Source organism: Magnolia sinica, chromosome 16, assembly GCF_029962835.1.
Source record: "Magnolia sinica isolate HGM2019 chromosome 16, MsV1, whole genome shotgun sequence".
NCBI lineage: Eukaryota > Viridiplantae > Streptophyta > Magnoliopsida > Magnoliales > Magnoliaceae > Magnolia > Magnolia sinica.
The window spans coordinates 14822437-14841343 of record NC_080588.1 but is presented as its reverse complement, the minus strand read 5'-3'; the positions used below and the strand labels follow the sequence as shown (position 1 = coordinate 14841343).

The 18907-nt window shown below is 37.9% G+C and overlaps 1 protein-coding gene across 3 annotated transcripts in view; it reads left to right on the top strand.

Annotated features, from left to right (window-relative positions):
- Window positions 1–17734, top strand: part of LOC131229710 (outer envelope protein 80, chloroplastic) — a 71518-nt gene extending 53784 nt beyond the window's left edge. For 2 of the 3 annotated variants that reach the window (XM_058225704.1, XM_058225703.1), the window contains 6 exons: window positions 746–816; window positions 933–1011; window positions 1130–1245; window positions 13393–13540; window positions 15812–15881; window positions 16847–17734. In XM_058225704.1, coding sequence (XP_058081687.1) covers window positions 746–816; window positions 933–1011; window positions 1130–1245; window positions 13393–13540; window positions 15812–15881; window positions 16847–17001 — 639 coding nt within the window. In that variant the 3' untranslated portion in view covers window positions 17002–17734. Of the gene's footprint in view, window positions 1–745; window positions 817–932; window positions 1012–1129; window positions 1246–13392; window positions 13541–15558; window positions 15767–15811; window positions 15882–16846 lie in introns of those variants that run through there. The other variant, XM_058225705.1, reaches the window with a different exon arrangement.
- Window positions 17735–18907: the final 1173 nt, after the last annotated feature.

Here is an 18907-nt window from a genome sequence, read left to right as displayed (position 1 = left end):
TTCTACAAAAATCATTAAAAACATTACCTAGTTTCTATTGAAAATAGAAAACTGTAAAAAATCATTGACAGACATTATTTAATCTTAATGTTTAGTGAAAATAACTTGTAGTATAAGTTACATAGCATGTAGCTTATCACAATTAGCATGTAGTGTAGGCTACATGTGACTTATTGCTATTTTCAATAACTTGTAGTATAAGCTACATAGCATGCAGTGTAAGCTATTTTCATGAGCTACATAGCGTGAAGGCTAAGCTATGCTACATGTTTTGTGGGTAAGCTATTTAAAATGCTACTAACTGACTATTGTGCGCTAATTGCACAGTTATGTGAACACATGCTAAGCTCATTGACATTGACTCTTTTATAGATAAGCTGCACTCATCCTATGATATTATTGGCAAGATGCAATTTACATCTTGTGTATCTGAATCTTGTCAAGCAAATAAGGGATTTGACTGTTCTCCTTTTATGGAATGTTTACTGAAGCCTCTAAACTCCAACATGAGGTGTAGTTGCAACCAAAATAAAAACAAGCAAGTATACTAAAAAAGTCCCCCATGCCATTTTCTAACTATGCAAATGGCGGTATGCAAATGGCGGTATGCCATTCTTATGTTTTGTTTTTGGGAGTAATAACAGCTAGCTATAAATATATGCACTAAATACTGGAGTTAGCTTTATCGTAGCTGCAAGTTTTGTTGCTTTGCATGTTCACTTCCAGTAACCCTGTTTTTTCTTAGCATGCTGGTGCTCGTGACGAAAAAGGGAGACCCAGGATCAAAGATTTCTATAGCAGTCCATTGACTTCTAGGTTTGTATGTTTCATCTTGCCTCTTTATGACCATAATTGAGCTCAAAATGGTGCAACGTTAGTATCTGATACTTCATCATTTTTATTATACACTAATTTTCAAATTTCATTTTCAGTGGAAATGCTTATGATGACACGCTTCTAGCTAAACTTGAGACTGTCTACACTGGTTCTGGTGATCAGGATTCTTCAGTGGTTAGCTTTTTTTTTTCCTTACTTTTGAGTTGCTTTTCTGTGCTCGAGACTATAGAATATACATAATGCTCTGTTCTTGCAATCTCTCTTATTCGGTCTTTCACCATTTTCATCGCAGTTTGTGTTCAACATGGAGCAAGGACTTCCTATTTTTCCTGATTGGCTGTTTTTCAATAGAGTGAATGCCCGTGCTAGGAAGGGTGTAGAGATTGGTCCAACTCGCCTTGTTTTGAGGTTTGATGTTTTCTTTTTTATTTTCCATTGGACATCAGAACCAATCTGCACACTGTAGCATGATAGGAGGCAAGGTATCCCCTATCGGTATCGGTTGGCGTAACGGTGCCCTTCGATACCGATATGGATACGGGGGCGTAACAGCCCATAACGGTGTAAAATTATTTTTTTTTGCCAAAATAATATGGATTAAATCTGGAATATTCTAAGCATTCCAAATATGCATTCATTTATAAATTGGAACATGTTTATGGTGGTGTAACGGTCCACTCTTTGGTGAGAAGTTGTATCGGACTGTTTGATGAATTTATAAACCAGACAACCTGGATTTGACTACAAAACTTATATATTTAATTTTCTAACTATCTACTATCAATGATAGATATATTAGAATGAATGTAATATGAAAATATCTTACATGTGTAGGTGTTTGCAATTATTTTTCATAATTCATAAAAAATATAAAATGACAATAACAATATGTAAAATGAACATTAACATGTTCTATTATGATTAACACATCATATTCTACCATTAAAACATCAAAACATTCAATAAAAAATAATTTTTTGAATAAAAAAAAGGGCCGAAAATAGTGCGTAAATAGAAAAAAATTATAAAAAAATATAAAATGATAACAACAATCTGTAAAATGGACATTAATATCTTCTATTATGATTAACACATCATATTCTACCATTAAAATAGCAAAACATTGGATAAAAAGTATAAATACCTATTTTTGAGGAATTTCTGGAAAATGGCCCACAGAGCTTCGAATTAAGAAAATCCTTAATATAAGTTGTTTTTATTTGTAATATCAAACTAAGAGTGGTCGAAAATAGCAATAGAATGATTTGGGAAGAGTTTAGAAAAAAGAAGTTTTAAAACAGTAATGGCCGTTACGGCTACAAAATCCGGGGGGGTGGTGACCGTAACACGGCTCTGTATCGCGTAACGGCCACAGCTGTTACCAATACGTATCGGCCAATACGCCCGTATTGTAACGGATACGGGACACCCTGATAGGAGGGTAGGAGAGGAAAATCATTATTCATCATCATCATCTAAACCTTAACCAACACGATTGGTGTCAGCAGTCAGCTACACAAATCGTGTTCCACTATTCCACTCTTTGAAGTACCATCTCCTCAATTAAACCTCAGTTTATCAAGTCTTTTCTAAATACCTCTGCCTATGTCCTTTTGGGCCTTTAACTTGGACCATGGATTAGTATCAGTTTCAGGGCAACTTGTTGGGGTATCAGAACAACTATAGTTGCTACCAATATGTCTCATTTGACAAGGGATGAGTTGCCCAAAACAAGTCAAAAATATGTTTTCAAAATGATAAAAAAGGAAAAAAGAAAAGAAAAGAAAAAGCCCCTTCCATTTTATAATGAATATCTCTGGACAATGTACATTAAAGACTGAGCATTTTGTGCCTCATTTTGGGAGGAAAGTAGCTTTCTGAAGAGTCATCGAGCATTCAACCGCCTTGCTCTCTTTGTCAATGGTAGGGAGAAGTAGTTTTCTTAGAATGCTTACCGTTTTCAAACCTGGGGTTAGAATTTTATGGTAATTCACTGCTTTCCACCATTTTGAAAATGGTGTTGACTCATCCAGCTAACATGTGGACTTGTGTACATACTGTCCAAGTTGTGGGATACATTTGGATGGATAATGGAATCTAAAATCAGCCTGGCAAAGCAATCATAGGAAATGTTTGCAGTATCGATGCTATCAGCTGTTACTATCGATATTGCATGGGCCTGATACAAAACACAGGGGGGGCATTGTGAAATTCCCCTGTATTGATAAAAATATCGCATGTATCATTCGATATATCGTAAAATATCGCATGTATCATTCGATATATTGTAAAATATCGCAATGTCCCTTTACAAATATTCCTGAATATCATCGATAAATGCAATATATATCGACATTGAGGCAATGCACCCCTCTTCCGAAAAAATGAAAAAAAATTCCCCAAACCAACCCCCCCCCCCCTTGTTGGAATCCCTTTGTAGTAGGATTTAGACAACTTCTTTTGAGTTGTTTGGAGAGAAATGAAGGTTCGGGTGGAAAAACTGTGGATTTATGTTCGAAGAGCGAGAAAGGACTGGAATCCATTTCGTAAGATTTTTGTGATTTTATTTGTATTTACTACATTCTTTTGCTTCAAATTGGTAAAATTAAGTTAAGAAATATGATTATGCGTGTTTTGCATGCAAAATCATGTTTTTTTTTTTTTTTGAAGAATAATTGATTTTATTGATGTACCGCAATGACAAGAGCCAAAGCGGAAAAAAATACAACACAAAAATTACAACTTGAACAAAGATAAAATTTTACAATCTTTCACATTCTTTGCCCTGGATGCCTCTCAAGAAGTCAATAGACACTACTTATAGGCCAATCTATGGATTGGAGATGGTGTCTTGAATTTTGAAAAAGAGATTATTTTTAATTAAGAATAGAAAAAAAAAAATCATTAAAAAAAATTTACTGATCTATTTTTGTTTTTTGTTTTTTCCTGGTTTTTGGATGTATCGTTTATGTTTTGGTACTTGTATTGTGTGGCCTATGAACTCCTAGATATAAGTGTATCACTTTTGTCAGACAATGCATAATTTAGGACAGTCTACAATGGAAACTTTATTATACGTACTTGTTTTTCTAATAATTTGAGTTCTAAGTGTGTAATCATGTCTCTTGTAACATCTCCTGTAGTTCATTTAAAAAAATCCATCATTTTCCCAATCTTTCCTCAGTATTTCCCTTAGACAGCGATACATTCCCCGATACATGCAATATTTCACTTTGCGATACTGATATCTTTCCGTATCCCAAGGGTTTGATACATGCATCGATTACGAGACTGTGAACACTGTCATAGCCATCCAATTGATGGCCATCAAATGGATGGTAAAAATACAATAGTGAGTATTCCAAATCAAAAGGAAAATCAGATTGATACTATCATCTTCTCTATACAATTTTGGGTTATGTAAGATCTCCAATTGGGTTGTGGATTTGGATGGTATGAATTGCTGTACGATTGCGCCATATGTATGGTCAAACAGTCACCATGACGTCTTAGATGATGTTAAATTATCACAGTAGTCCAGCCCTCCAAAGTTGTTGACAGCTCCTTCCAAAGAAAAAGGTTGTTGACAGCTGTTTGCCTGAGAGGCGCAACAATGAAAAAGCAACAAGTGTCCCATTGGGGCTGAAAAAGAAAAAGGTGATGGGACTAGAGACTGGGTAATATGGCTGAGCATGATCATCCATACACAACCACAACCACATGCTCATTACATGCATAAAGACTAATTTGGGAGATTTGATACCCATGATAGATGTACAGTGATCTCTCTCTCTCTCTCTCTCTCTCTCTCTCTCTCCTTCTCCTGTTCTTTGATAGCACTCGGAGGATTGGACTAGAATCAAACTCGCATAACTTGCTCTAATCTAGTTAGATTCATTCCAATTCGAAATGATTTGGACCGAGTCGCATGTATTATGTGTAGAGGGGGTCTAACATGGACTGGTTCCAGCTGAAACCGATATTACTCGGGTGATATCGAGTCGAATCGGATGATTTTTCAAACCATGACTTCAACTAGTATTTGAGTTGTCGGTATTGCTACAAGTTTCGCTGGACAGAGATAAAGATAAAATATCGTTATCGCCAATAATATCGCTGATAACCGGAAATGCGGGGAAACTTAGGAAAAATGGTGGATTTTTTTAGTGAAACTTTAGGAGATGTTTAAATACACATATTTACATATTTAGGAATAAAAAAATTACAAAAAAATTACGTAATGAGTTTTCATTTAATGGGGCCTAAGCATGTGTTGTTATAATAAATCCAACATTCTAATCCATCCTTCCATCTATCCAATCATCCATCCATCCCATCTATACGTCTAACCATCCAACCATCCATCCAACCGTCCCATCCCATCCATCCATCCATCCATTCCATCCACCCATCTAACCATATACCCATCCAATCATCCCATCCATCCAACCCACCCATCCATTCATCCATCCACATATCCAATCCAATCCATCCATCCAACTATCCAATCCACCCATCCACCCATCCCATCCCATCCATCCATCGATCAACTCATCCAAATTCTAATCCATCCATCCATCAACCCATCGTAATTCTAATCCATCCGTCCCATCCATCCATCCCATCTATACATCCAACTATCCACCCAAACATCCATCCCATCTATACATCCAACCTTCCATCCATCCCATTTACCCATCAATCCAACCATTCATTACATAATCCATACAGATAGGTTTTTTAATATTTTTTCATTAAATACATTATTAATTTATATTTTAAAATATTTTAAAATAAATCCAAAAATTAAAAATAAATAGTGTAATACTTTATTTTCCTTTAAACAGCCCCAGTGGATCCTAATGGGTCCCATTAGGCTAGCCTGTCCTCATCATGTAATAAATCAGGCCATAATGGGCCCCATTTAAAGAAAGAAATAATTTATTTTATCTTAAAAATAGATTTATTTTATTTAAAAAATATAAAAATGGATTTTATTTATAGGCACTAGAAATTGAACACGTGGCACATAAGTGTCAAATTAAATTGTTCAAATTATGGTATCTTACTTAAGCTATATCATGAATCCAAATTAAGCTTTTTTTAATCATCTAAATATCCAGTTGGTGGACATTTATTGGACAGTTAAAATAAAAAAATCTAATGGTCTTCATTTTTAGCTCATGACCCAACATGATTGGGCAAAATGAATGGACGGGATGGATTTCTGACAAATATCATGCTGGGCCCATGGCCCCCCCTAACTTCCAATGCATTCCTGTGAAAGGTCTTGTTACGCTGTAGAACTGGGAAGCAGATTGCGTGGTTTGCTTTGCCGCACACCACCAACCTCTATATTGATGTCACCAAGTTTTGTGAGCCCCGATATGATCATTGTTATATCCAAACTGTTAGTCTATTTGCCGAAATATTTTTAGGACTTGAACCAAAAAACGAGACATATCCAAAGCTCATGCAGACCACACCATAGAAAGCAATGGGGATTGAAGGCCTACCATTGAATTTCTTAGGGGTCACAGAAGTTTTGGATAAATCTTATATTTACGTGACCTTATGAATAGGTTGGATGGCAAATAAACATCATGGTGGCCATAGGAAGGTTTCAACGGTGGGAATCAATGTCCTCATTGTTTTATGTGGTGGGGTCCACTTAAGATTTGGATCTGTCTCATTTATGGGCTCAAGCTCTGAAGTGATCTCGCCAAATGGAAGGATGGCTTGGATATAGCAAAAAAATCATGGTGGGGCTCATAGAAATTGGTGGCGTCAACACACCATGGAGGTTGGTGCGTGTGGCACACCATGTAATTCGCTTCCGCTGAACCATCAGCATGGGTGGGATAGAATCCGGCTGTGGATCCCACCTCAATGTATGTGTTGTATATCTACGCCGTCCATCTGTTCTGCTAGCTCATTTTAGGACATGAGTTGAAAAATGAAACAGATCCAAATCTCAGGTGGACCACTGACCACACTACAAGAAACAATGGTCATTCACCATTAAAAAATTTATGTGGGCCACAAAAGTTTTGGATCATGCTGATATTTGTATTTTCCCTTCATCCAGGTCTGTGTGACCTTATGAACAGCTTGGATATGAAATAAACATTACGGTGGACCCTTTAAAGTTTTTAATGGTGGATGTTTAATGACAACTGTTTCTTGTGGTGTAGTCCACTTGAGATCCAGTTATGCTTCTTTTTGGGCATATGCCCTAAAATGACATGGAAAAATGGATGGACGGCGTAGATATACAATTCATACGTTGAAGTGGGCCCTAGAGAGTTGTCGCGCGTCCTTATCAAAAAAGGAACCCGACTCTAAAAATCCTCCGTAAACAAAGGGAAGCAGAAACCTAAAATCCTCCGTAAGCAAAGGGAAACCGAAACCCTTTTCCTTTTTTAACCCTAAAATCCAGTTTGAAACATCTTCAACGTCGATTCTCACCGAGAAAATGGATATATTTTTTTTTTTACGGAAATCAAGCAAGATTAGATAAAACTCACCGAAATTCTTAGAATTTATTACTGTTAGAAGACTTGTGGGTTTATTTCGTACTTTTGAAGATCGGAGTTGTCAATCCACAATCCAACCACCGAAGATCTTCCAAAACTTCTCGAAGGTATTTTCTATTTTTTTAAAATTTTTTTTATTTATAGATTTTCCAGCATTTAAGCTGGACATATGCTTGATTTTATTGTAGACAATCATCGAAAATGTTGAAATTTCACCATTTTATCGAAAAATCGAAAAAATTGGCGAAATCTTGCCGATATCCGGTAGAGATTCGAAATTTGGGGTAAAATATCGGCGATAATTCGATATTTTCGCCGATAATTTAAACATTGACTTGAACTGACTCACTCCTAACCGACATAGTTTTGTCTCTGACTCTCTGTTACACATGACCAAACCATCTAAATATACTTCCTCTCATCTTATTAGCTATTGGTGCTACTCCTAAGTTGCCTCGAATATGTTCATTTCTAATTCTGTCCTTTTGTATCTTGCCACTCATCCATTTCAACATCCTCATTTTAGCTATGCTCACCCATCCACCATGTTATTCCTTAACTGCTCAACATTCTATCCATAAAGTGTGTTGGTCTTATAACTATTCTATAAAATTTCCACTTTAGTTCACAATGATCGCATAAAACTCCAGTGGCGTGCCTCCACTTCTTCGACCCAACTTGAATTCTACAAGTAATAACATCCTCAATCTCTTCGTTCTCATGAATTATCGACCCAAGATATCAAAGAATGGTCATTTTGATGTACTTCTCGGTAATCTCTTTATTCATTCCTCATTTTCACTCTTACTGTTACTAAAATTGCTTTCCATATTGACTAAGTTTCAAACCTTTTGATTTTAGGGCACCCCTCTAAAGTTCTAGCTTTGTGTTTACACCGTTGTGTTTTCAACCAAACTATGTCATCTACAACGAACATACACTAGACCTCTTCTTGTAAATGCCTTGTGAGCTCATCTATAATCAATGTAAAAAGATACAGGTCCAATGCTGACCCCTGGTGTAAGCCTTCAATAATTGAAAACTCATTTGTCTCTCCATTAGTGCATGGTCCTCTCATTTGTTACTGCTCCTTCATACATATCCTTAATCATGTCAATATATCCTCTTTAAGATTTATTTCTTTCCCAGCAACAGTCAGATTAACTCTCTAGGGACCCAATCTTATGCTTTCTCTAACTCTTCATGACACAATAAGTTTAATTACATGATAGTGCAGTTGTTTATGTTTTTGTTATTATTATAAACAGGTACCATGGTACTTTTACTCTATTCGTCTAGCATATTCTTCGATCTTACAATCTTACCGAACAGTTTTGTTAACAAAAATAAATTGGTATTTCCTGTGCATTTCCAAACCTCTGTTGCCATCCCATCTGGTCTTAGGGCCTTTCTTGGCTTCATCTTTCTCAATTTGTATTTCACTTTAGATATGCTTATCCGACAAAAGTATCTTGTTTCTCCAGCCTCATTTGAGTTTATGATTCTTGATCCCTTTGCTCTTAGACTGCTCGTCATTTAGCAGATTCTGAAAACAACTTTTCCTCCTTTTATTGATCTTATTGTCCTTAACCAATGCCCTCTGGTTATCACTCTCAACGCAACTAACATGTTCTAGGTCCATACTCTTCATCTCCCTCACTTTTGCAAGGGATCAAGACATCTTTCTCACCTTCTCGTCCCTAATCTATTGTACGGATTATCGTATGCCTTGGGCTCACTATTTTCTTAGTTTTTTTTTTTTTTTCCGGCATTTCAATGTTCTTCTAAAATTTTCTTGTTTCTAGTTGCTTGCCAATCTTGGAAACATGATCTTTTCTTGCTAATACCCTTTTAGACTTCATCATTCCACTATCAAATTTCCTTATATATGAGTGCCTTTTCCCTCTAGATACTTCTTCTATTGATGAATCCTTCAGAAATAAAAACAAAATTAAAAGTACAATAGAGCAGGCAGTCGGAGCCTACAGCTTGCAGTATCAGGGGTATGAAGTGAAAACCCCCACATAAATAAAGCTACAACTTAAGACAACCAAGTCTGACAAAGATAGCACAGGCAACCCCAACCATTAAAGCACTACTAGAACCAAAGCAGGGGCCTATAAAGTCCAGTCAAAATGCAGGACTTCCACCCAATTTTGCATGATTGTAGCCGTCGTGGATCCTGTAAATGTATGACCAGCCCTCACCCAGTCTACCAACATTCTGCTATGCTGCTAAGACTAATCCAGATTGAGGATGATCTCCCTTGGAATTTTCTCTTGTTTCTCTCAAGCCAATCAACCAGCTAACCACAAAAAAAGTTCTGTCCCACAATCATTTCCCGATGCTGCCCAAGCAGCAATTGATCAGCTCTCAAAAAGCTGGAAAACATGTTCCGGAAACACCCAACACATGCGCCTATTGGGCAGCAACAACCTTTGTGCTGGTGCTGATCAATGTAAAAAATTTCCTTAAACATGCCATTCACATAAATGTTTTGGTCTTAAATGCCCATATCATTCCAACCTGGAAAGAGGTGATGTGGGGATATATATATATATATATATATATATATATATATATTGAGGGATATGATGTGGGGATTATCAGATGAGATAGCCTAGCACTCTCACCGAGAATACACCATCATCGTGCAAACTCCAAATGTGTCTGATGCAGGATGGTTTTCTAACCTAGGATGATAGATGAAATCAAATTTTCAGTTTAAAACATGAGCAACAAAAGTATGAAATTTCAGCAAACTCATCATAAACCAAATAATTAATCAAACAAACAATTATATGTAATCCTAGGCTACCACATGTTCGTACAAAGGAACTAGTAAGATGTTAATTCGAAATAGGCCCAATGGAATTAAGAAATTCCATCCAAAACATGAGGGTAGAACGATTTTAAAGGGAATCACCTAAGTCCTAAAGGGATTCTAAAGGATTCTGGTTTTAGGGAAATTAGGGTTAGGGTTAGGTTTGGAATTTGGGGAAATATGAAATTAGGGTTTATTTGAAAGGGGAATCTAGGGTTTTAGGTTAGGTTTTGGTTGAAGAAAGAAGAATAAAGAAGGATGTAAGAAAATGGTTGAAGTGAGGTTAACAAAATAGTTTGTACGGATTGCCGTACAGTCATATGAATGTATGAATTCTCACGTATGGATTGACTTTTTGTTTGGGTATGGGTTGTGGGATGGTTTGGGTTTAAGAAGAAAAAAGAAAAAAGATAAAGGAGAAGAAGATTTTAGAGGAAGAGAGAGAAAAGATGTGATAAAATACCTTTGGAGCTTGAGAAGAGATGGATGAAGTAGGCTTCACACTAAGGTAGTTTTCATTCGGATTCACACCGAATAGGGTTTCACCCCACATTCTCTATAAACATGAGAAAGAGGAGAACTTCAAGCTTTTTTATTAACATCACATAAAAAAAAAAGGCTAGGGTTGGACGTCCAAACCTTTATAGTCTAAAAATTGGTCTTTTGCAAAAATGCCATTTATGAAAAACCTGTTTGCTTTTAACTCCCTACTTTGTAAATTACAAATACCCCTGTAAAAGCAAAAAACCAATAAAACATGTAAATAAAATATCAAAAAGTAAACTAATTGCTCAAAAACATAAAAAATAAAAAAAATCACTACAATCCCAAGAAACTTTGGGCCTGTTTGGGAGTGTGGATTTGGAACCCCTATTCAGAATCCCCTAGATTTGAAACCCCCTGGATTTGAAATCCTCCTATTGTGTTTGGCACCTTGGATTGGGAATCAACTTTAATCCAAAAGTAGCTATGTATGGTATATTCACAGGGGCTTGAATTTAATTACTAAATCAACTTTAATATCTCTAATTAGTGAACGTATGTAATGCTTAACACAATGGTTACAATAAGCTCGCTGAAATATATGCTTTGCCCGAAAATGATGAAATTACAAGTCTTGGATGGGCCACAATTACAAATTCATGTCCAAGTGACTAACCAACGATTTTTAACCATTGATTTACATGGACAATGTTTTGACGGTGCTGATCATCATATTAAAGTAATTATAGTGATGCAATTGATAATCTAATTGTTTTGGGACATCATTTGTGGGCCATGTGCGCAATAGAATAATAGTCCGGTGACATACATGTTACACATGCAACTCTTGGAAGGATTTTAGAGGTAATCCAAGCTCTCACCGTGGATTTGAAACCCCCTCTTTGGAAAAAAAAAATAATTAGTGAAATTAACAATTTCTGAGTCCTTGGGATCATGCCTAAATGTAGGACACCAATTAGTTTTTTTTTTTTCTGATACATTTGAGTCATGAGCCCATCTTTGTCCAGTGCGATCCCATACAAATCCTCAAATTCCACACAGATTTGGTTGGTCGAGCACCAAGCGTCCTTCCAAACTCTACCACAGGCCCCCTCTCCGACTTTGAACCAAGAAAATTTGCATGCAAGCCTTTGCGCTTAAGAGACTGCTCATCAAATGAATGACCCGTCCTTGTGTTACACAACAATGATGTCGCATCCAAGCCAACAACCTTTTCACCCCTACGGCTCTACCTCTACCACATTCCCACTCCCAATCCACCAGTTACATTTGCAGACAGCAATGTTCACTGTTCTAATATACTTCACCTAAGCATCCGACCATAATGGCCTACAAATTGTATGCCAAGATGCATGGTGAAATATACATGCATTGCCCTCATCATTCCACCGAAATTGTTTTTGAAGAGATTCAATCTTTTGGGCCACCCTCACTGGGCAATGCATTGATGACCAGTAGACCAGAAGGCAGCCCAAGACCATTTTTAACAAAATAAATCTCACGTCCAAAGAAAGCAATTTCTCCTTCCTCCTAGCCAGTCTTCTGTGAAAATTTTCTTTGATAAGGTCCGACAGAGCCTTGGAAGGTCTACCCAAGAACATAGGAACACGACCCAAATGTTTAACAAGAAAATCAGCTCCACCAGAGCCCACTTCTCCAACAATTTGGGCCACCACAACATTGTCAATGTTGATGCCTGAGATACTGCTCTTTGATGAGGTTGCCCTCAAGCCTGGTATCACCTCAACACAAATCAATGTCTCAGAACATCAACTCTTCCTCAGTCGACATGTTACCAAGGAAAAATGTCATCAGCATAACATGCATGAGTAACCCACCACATCCCCATATTCGAGCACATCCCCTGGACGTAACCCAAGCTATTAGCTCTGATAATCATTCAAGATAATGATTCACCCTCTACTGCAAACAGAAGAGGAGACGATCACCATACCTCAATCCATGTTCCCCCAGGAAGAAACCCTTTGGAGATTATAATGGATAAAACCTAGCTGACGAAATGCATGCTTTAATCCATTTTTGCGATCTTTCTCCAAATCACATGCGCTAGAGCAAGAAGATATAGAAGTCCTGATTGATGCAAGTTTATGCATGCTCCATATCTGCCTTAAATAGAAATCTAGGTAGACCTTATGGATATTGACCAGCTCATAGATCTTTTGCCACTTTCCTAATGCACTCAGCCGTCTCGTTCCACATAATATTAACTTCTTCCTCAACATTCCACTCTCATTCCATCAATCTATACCAAATAACGCTACCTGGTTTGTGGACACCTATTAATTTCAGGCCCTCTCCTCCATCTCTCAATGTTAACATCCATTATGAAAAGAAAGAGAAAAATTCTTAAAGCACGAGGATAAGTATTTTTTTCTATGTTTTATTCATACTTCAAGGAAGCATAAAATGTTCAGTTATTTGACATGTGTTGCACATAAAAGAAAGATGGGAATCACAATTGATACTTTCACCTGGCATTTGGCATATCGAAATCAACATTAAGTTCTGAACATATTAAGTTTCCATGCCTTTTTATGTAGTTATAGAGCTTCAGAATTTAAGTTGCTATATTTCCAAACTCATCATAGTTTAATAGTTTCAGATACTCTGAATTTCGTTATTGACTTGTTACCTGAAGCCTTCGTGCTGCTGACTCGTTTCATTTTGTAGTTTATCTGGTGGGCATGTGGTGGGAAGCTTCTCCCCTCATGAAGCATTTGCCATTGGTGGAACTAACAGTGTTAGAGGTTATGAAGAAGGAGCTGTGGGCTCAGGTCGCTCATATGTTGTTGGTAGTGGAGAAATTTCTTTTCGCATGGTAAGTGTCAAGCATCACATCTTGCTTTCACCTTTTTTGGGGCCTTGTTTTGTAGGTGCATTTTGTTGAGACTTGAGATACATTGAACTCACATGTTGTGGTGAAATAGTAGGGTTGTTAACTTCTGAAATTATTGCCCATTCCATACATTTCATGAAAACTGTTTTTTCAGTCGGTAATAGGGAATCATTTTGCTAAAATAGAAATGCATTACTTTGCCTTTCTTTCTCTTATCATGACCCCTCTGACAACGTGCAAAATATGTGAGGAAGGAAAATGCACTGTGGACTCTACTTCAGTTGAGTTTGTTGGAGATGTCAAATTATGAAGCTTCAAAGAATCATTTGTATTTTTTTTTTTTTTAATTTTAAATTTTAATTATTTTATTTTAAAAAAAAAATTTAAAAACAAGAGAATTTTGGTTTTTTGTTGGTAGACAAGAAAAGAAATGATGCTTTGCCTATTTCATCTCGGAGGGATGCTAATTCCAGATGTCCCACCTTAAGCACCAAAGACAAATGTACCATACATGGCAATGTCGCACGTGCAGGATACAAACATTGATTGGGTGGTTCCAGTAGGGTATGTATCCTATCCTAAAAATCAGGCTTGCCCAGTGATCAATTGAGCAGCAAATGCACATTGAATATTGACGGTTGTCTATAAAGTTTCTAACCATGCGTGTCATGCATGTGTGTCCCAACTGATAAATGGATTTGCTGGATGTTTGGTGTGGAACATTCACAATGGGGACTATGCAATAAACGTAGAAGTGCCCTGTTGGCAGCGTTGTGCATTTGTTTTTGTGCTTGAAGGGAGGGCATCGGGGATTAGCATTCCTTATTCTCCCCAATTAAATGCTAAAACGTTCACTTAAACATGTTTTTTTTTTTTTTTTAAAATTTCCCTGTACTAAAATGCAACTGATGCCTCTTTTGTAACCCAATTTCTGAACAGTGACATTTTATTGAAACCTGGATGCTTTGCTTCTGGGCCAGCCAATTGTTGTCAGTTGGGAAAATACTGAAAATTTCAATTATGAATTTCATTATTATTATTATTATTATTATTATTTTTGCATTTCCTGAGTGCCATTTTCTGTTCAATGAATAATGCCACTCATAGAAACTTGCCATAGGAAGGTGACAGAGTGTTTTTTTAATTTAATTTTATTTTTTGAAAGGCAAAAAAATTATTAATAACCCAGCCTGAGGGTCAAAGAATTACAATTCATCCCACTAATTACAAAGCATCCCATTCATTACATAACAGCTTACACCCCCTAAAATCAGAGTATAACGAAGTCCATTTGTTTACAGTTATCCTTGCCCTATGGAATACTCCCTGGGGATTTCATATTACATTCCTTGCGCCTATTATTTCGTTCCTCCGAAATGGACCATAGCCCAGCAAGCAGAGCTAATCTCCATACCTTCTTGCCCCTCTTGCTGACCCCTCCCCCATGCCATGGTGGAAATAGATCTGAAACAGTATTCGGCATCACCCAATACAATCCAAACAGCCCAAAAATTTCTCGAAGACTCCTGCAAACGAACAATGGATGAAAGGATGATTCACCGATTCGTTGTTCTTCCAACAGAGTGGACATACATTTGTGATGATCAGCCCCCCTCTAGAAGGTGGAGTCTTACCCTGCATGAATCCCCGCTCAAATTTAACTCCTATGGTACCTTCCTGCCCCTCTTGCTGACCCTTCCCCCATGCCATGGTAGAAATAGATCTGAAACAGTATTCGGCATCACCCAATACAATCCAATCAGCCCCAAAAATCTCTCCAAGACTCCTCTGCAAACGAACAATGGATGAAAGGATGATTCACCGATTCGTTGTTCTTCCAACAGAGTGGACGTACATTTGTGATGATCAGCCCCCTCTAGAAGGTGGAGTGTTCACCTGCATGAATCCCCGTTCAAATTTAACTCCTATGGTGTTTTTATTTTCTTAAAGAGCATTACACATAAGTTCCTGATGATTCTTTATTTTCTTTTCTTCTCTAGGCAGCATTTGGTGGAAAGCAGGATACTGCGGTGTCCTTGCCTCTTCCCAGAATATCTTAATGTTTTAGTATTTATTGGGGACCCAAATAAAGACCTTCTGACATGGCCTACTTTTCCCCTGATAGTGGCTGCTTTGCTTGGTCTCTGGCCATAATAATAATAATAATATTATTATTATTTTTTTTATGTTGAAAACCTTTAGATATATCGCAGGACATCACTAACCAAATGCATCCTGCATTTCCTATTGCAGTTTGGGCCAGTAGAAGGCGCAATTTTCGGTGACTTTGGAAGTGATCTTGGTTCAGGCCCATCAGTTCCTGGTATGTTTTTTTAGCCACCATTATTAGTTTTGTTATCAGTAACTTAATGAAGAAATGGAGTAATTAAGAATCAAATAGGAAAGCTTCTCTTGAGTAGAGTCACCTTTTAACCAATGTATTTCCTATCTTTGCCACTCTTTTAGCATGTTTTTGTCCTTCATCTCTTTTAAGGGGCCATGCTGCCCTTTTTCTATTAGTGCACACTGTCACAGCCCAAGTGCTTCCCACAAGTGTGGGGCACTCGATTCACAACTCCTTTGTGAATGAGCCAGCCAATCACCAAAGTGCTAGCCAAGCTAACTCGAAGAGAAGAAAGAGAACAACTGAGTTGAAGGCGAGAGGACTCGTATTGCACTAGTATTCAAGAGGGCTTACAACTTTCTTGATGCTTACAAATTGGGTGGTCTCCTCATATAGACCTACGAACCTTTCTAATCTCCTTACATGAATGGCCAGGATGATGGCACGTAGCGATCATCTAATGTTTAGGAATGCTCTAGAATCTTTCTATATCATCCTACACTGCTTGAGCTACAAGAACGTAGTAGAGAACTCTAGAATGTTCTTGAGATCTCTGCACTATAATCTTTTATAGAATTCTATATTCCGTAGAACCTCTAATGTACAAGGGGAGCCAAAATGGTCAAGTCCATGAGATGGGGGCGTGGAGATGATCAGTCACTCTCCTGAGGCATGTCCTGGCCTTAGTCTTGGTTTCAACAAGGTAGTACTCTGAAGAAAAGAAAACCTCCGGCCACAACCTTTCTGAGCAGAATGACCCCACCCTCAAATTGATTAGTTGTGAAACTGTCCCTTAAAAGTTGAGAAATTATTAGGATGCACGGTTTCTAATTTTGATAGTCAGTGGGGATTCTGTGTTGATTGTTTTCTTGAATTCAGGCATTTCCATCAATTTACGAATTCTGGGTATTCTATTGATTAGTCTTATAATGGTTTTTGGTCAGGTGATCCCGCTGGTGCACGGGGAAAACCAGGCAGCGGTTATGGATACGGGGCAGGCATTCGTGTAGATTCTCCACTGGGGCCTCTGCGGTTGGAATATGCATTCAATGACAAGCATGCAAAGAGGTTTCACTTTGGAGTTGGGCCTCGTAACTGAGGAGCATTCTGTCTGGATTATTTATTTTTTTCATCTCTTAGATGATTCCAGCAACAACGAGGCCAGTTTTGCTCAATGAACAAGGTAAGATACTCTTGTTTAAGATTATTTTGTTTGCTTTAAAGAGGTGTTTTGAGTATCTGGGCCAGTTTTGCTGGATGCGTGTTTGGTGATCGACTTGTATCTAGTTAGGGTAGCTGTATAGTGATAGTAGCGGCTTCTTGCTCCCTTATGGGAAATGGAGAGTGGAGACAGAAAGGTAAAGTGAGCTATGCTACCCCCACACACATGTACAAGTTTGCTAAAGCACATGCCACCTCTCATGTGCCAGCCTGGTGCATTGGTACTTTATCAGATGCCTACCGCCATTTGGATGCTGATGCCCAAGAATCAGCTTGTCTAATTGTCAGTTGGGCGATAGTTTACAAAACAAATTTATGGCCAAAAAATATTTTGGGGATGTTTGTTTAACCGTACAACTATTTCTGACATGGTGGCCCACCTTCTGAATGGACTACATTTGTTTTCGGGGGAGCACCTACATGGTCAGCACCACGTAATGGATGGCTTCGATACTGCACCTGTCAACCACGCTAATACGTGGTAACATGTGCATTAGCAGCCCATGTAAATGCTTGTGGGCTTAGCAAAGGTATACTTATCAGAACAGGATTTTGTAAGGAATTCAAGACATTCTTTGATTTTTCTAGTGTAAAGGAGACATGTTGGCTCTCGTTGTTGCTGGTGATTGCAAAACCTAGAGCAGATCATGGTTGTAGTTTTGATATATTGGTAAAAAAAGATTTCTCGTCCTTGAACTTTGTCGCAAGCTTCAGAATCATGAACCAAAAGCTAGTGTCTTAATTATGGTTGCAGATGGGCTTCCTTTGATCAGGCTGATTCAAAATTTTGATTCCTTAAGATCATGTGCTGTCCATTTGGCAGCACAAGTCTTAAATGTAGGCACTAAATAGCTCTCATCGTCTTGTCGTTGAAATTGGCGCTAAGAAGCCCACTCGCCGAAAACCAGTTGGATAGGTTTTGGGTGGTTGACTGACAAAGTGGTGGATTGCATCCAAATGGGCCCTTAGTAGGATTTGGGATTAGCCATTGGGTGGCAGTTGGGGTCTGGCTTCAACATGAGAATGTTAGTTAAACTAGTTGGCACCAGGGCTGACTTCGTTCTGATCAAATGGGGCTTTGGCCTATTGATAAGTATACAAGTGACAGGGTTAATTTGGGGTCATGTTTTAAATCATGGCCCATTGGTTTGACTTCAGCGAACAGGTATCTGAATACCACCCGTTGCTCTGGCTACAAAAACAATGCCTATGTGCTTACATGCTGTAGATTGAGGCAGGGTGTATGTGGATCTTTACAAGCAGCTAACCTGCAGGTTACTTCTTCAGTCCATGCATGGCTCGGTTCTACCTAGAAGCTCCATAACTAGTGGGTTGGGGTTCTACCTATAAGCTCCATAACTAGTGGGTTGGCCATCGCTGACTCGGTTGACTTGTTTGACTTGAGAGTTACTCCGATTAATGAAGCCCGAACTCATGGTTGATTTTACCTGCTCTTGATATAGAAATGCAGTGAGGTTGACAAGATTCTGAAGCTTCGAGTTTGAAGTGCTATTATGTGAAAGCTATCCAATAGTGTTCCGCTCATTCCATACATCCTCAATGTGTTCGGCTTACATGGACCAGAGACAATGGGTTCGGCTGAAATGGACCGTTGACGAGATTAATCTAAATCCGCATTGGGGGCATTGCAGCCTATGGCCTTAAATGTAGTAATCAAGAAAGAAAGGAAAGAAATGAGAAAAGAAGAAGAAAAAAAAAAGAACCACACTTATTTATTGAGTTAAAAGGATGAGGTTTTTTTTTTTTTTTTTCGGCCCTTGACA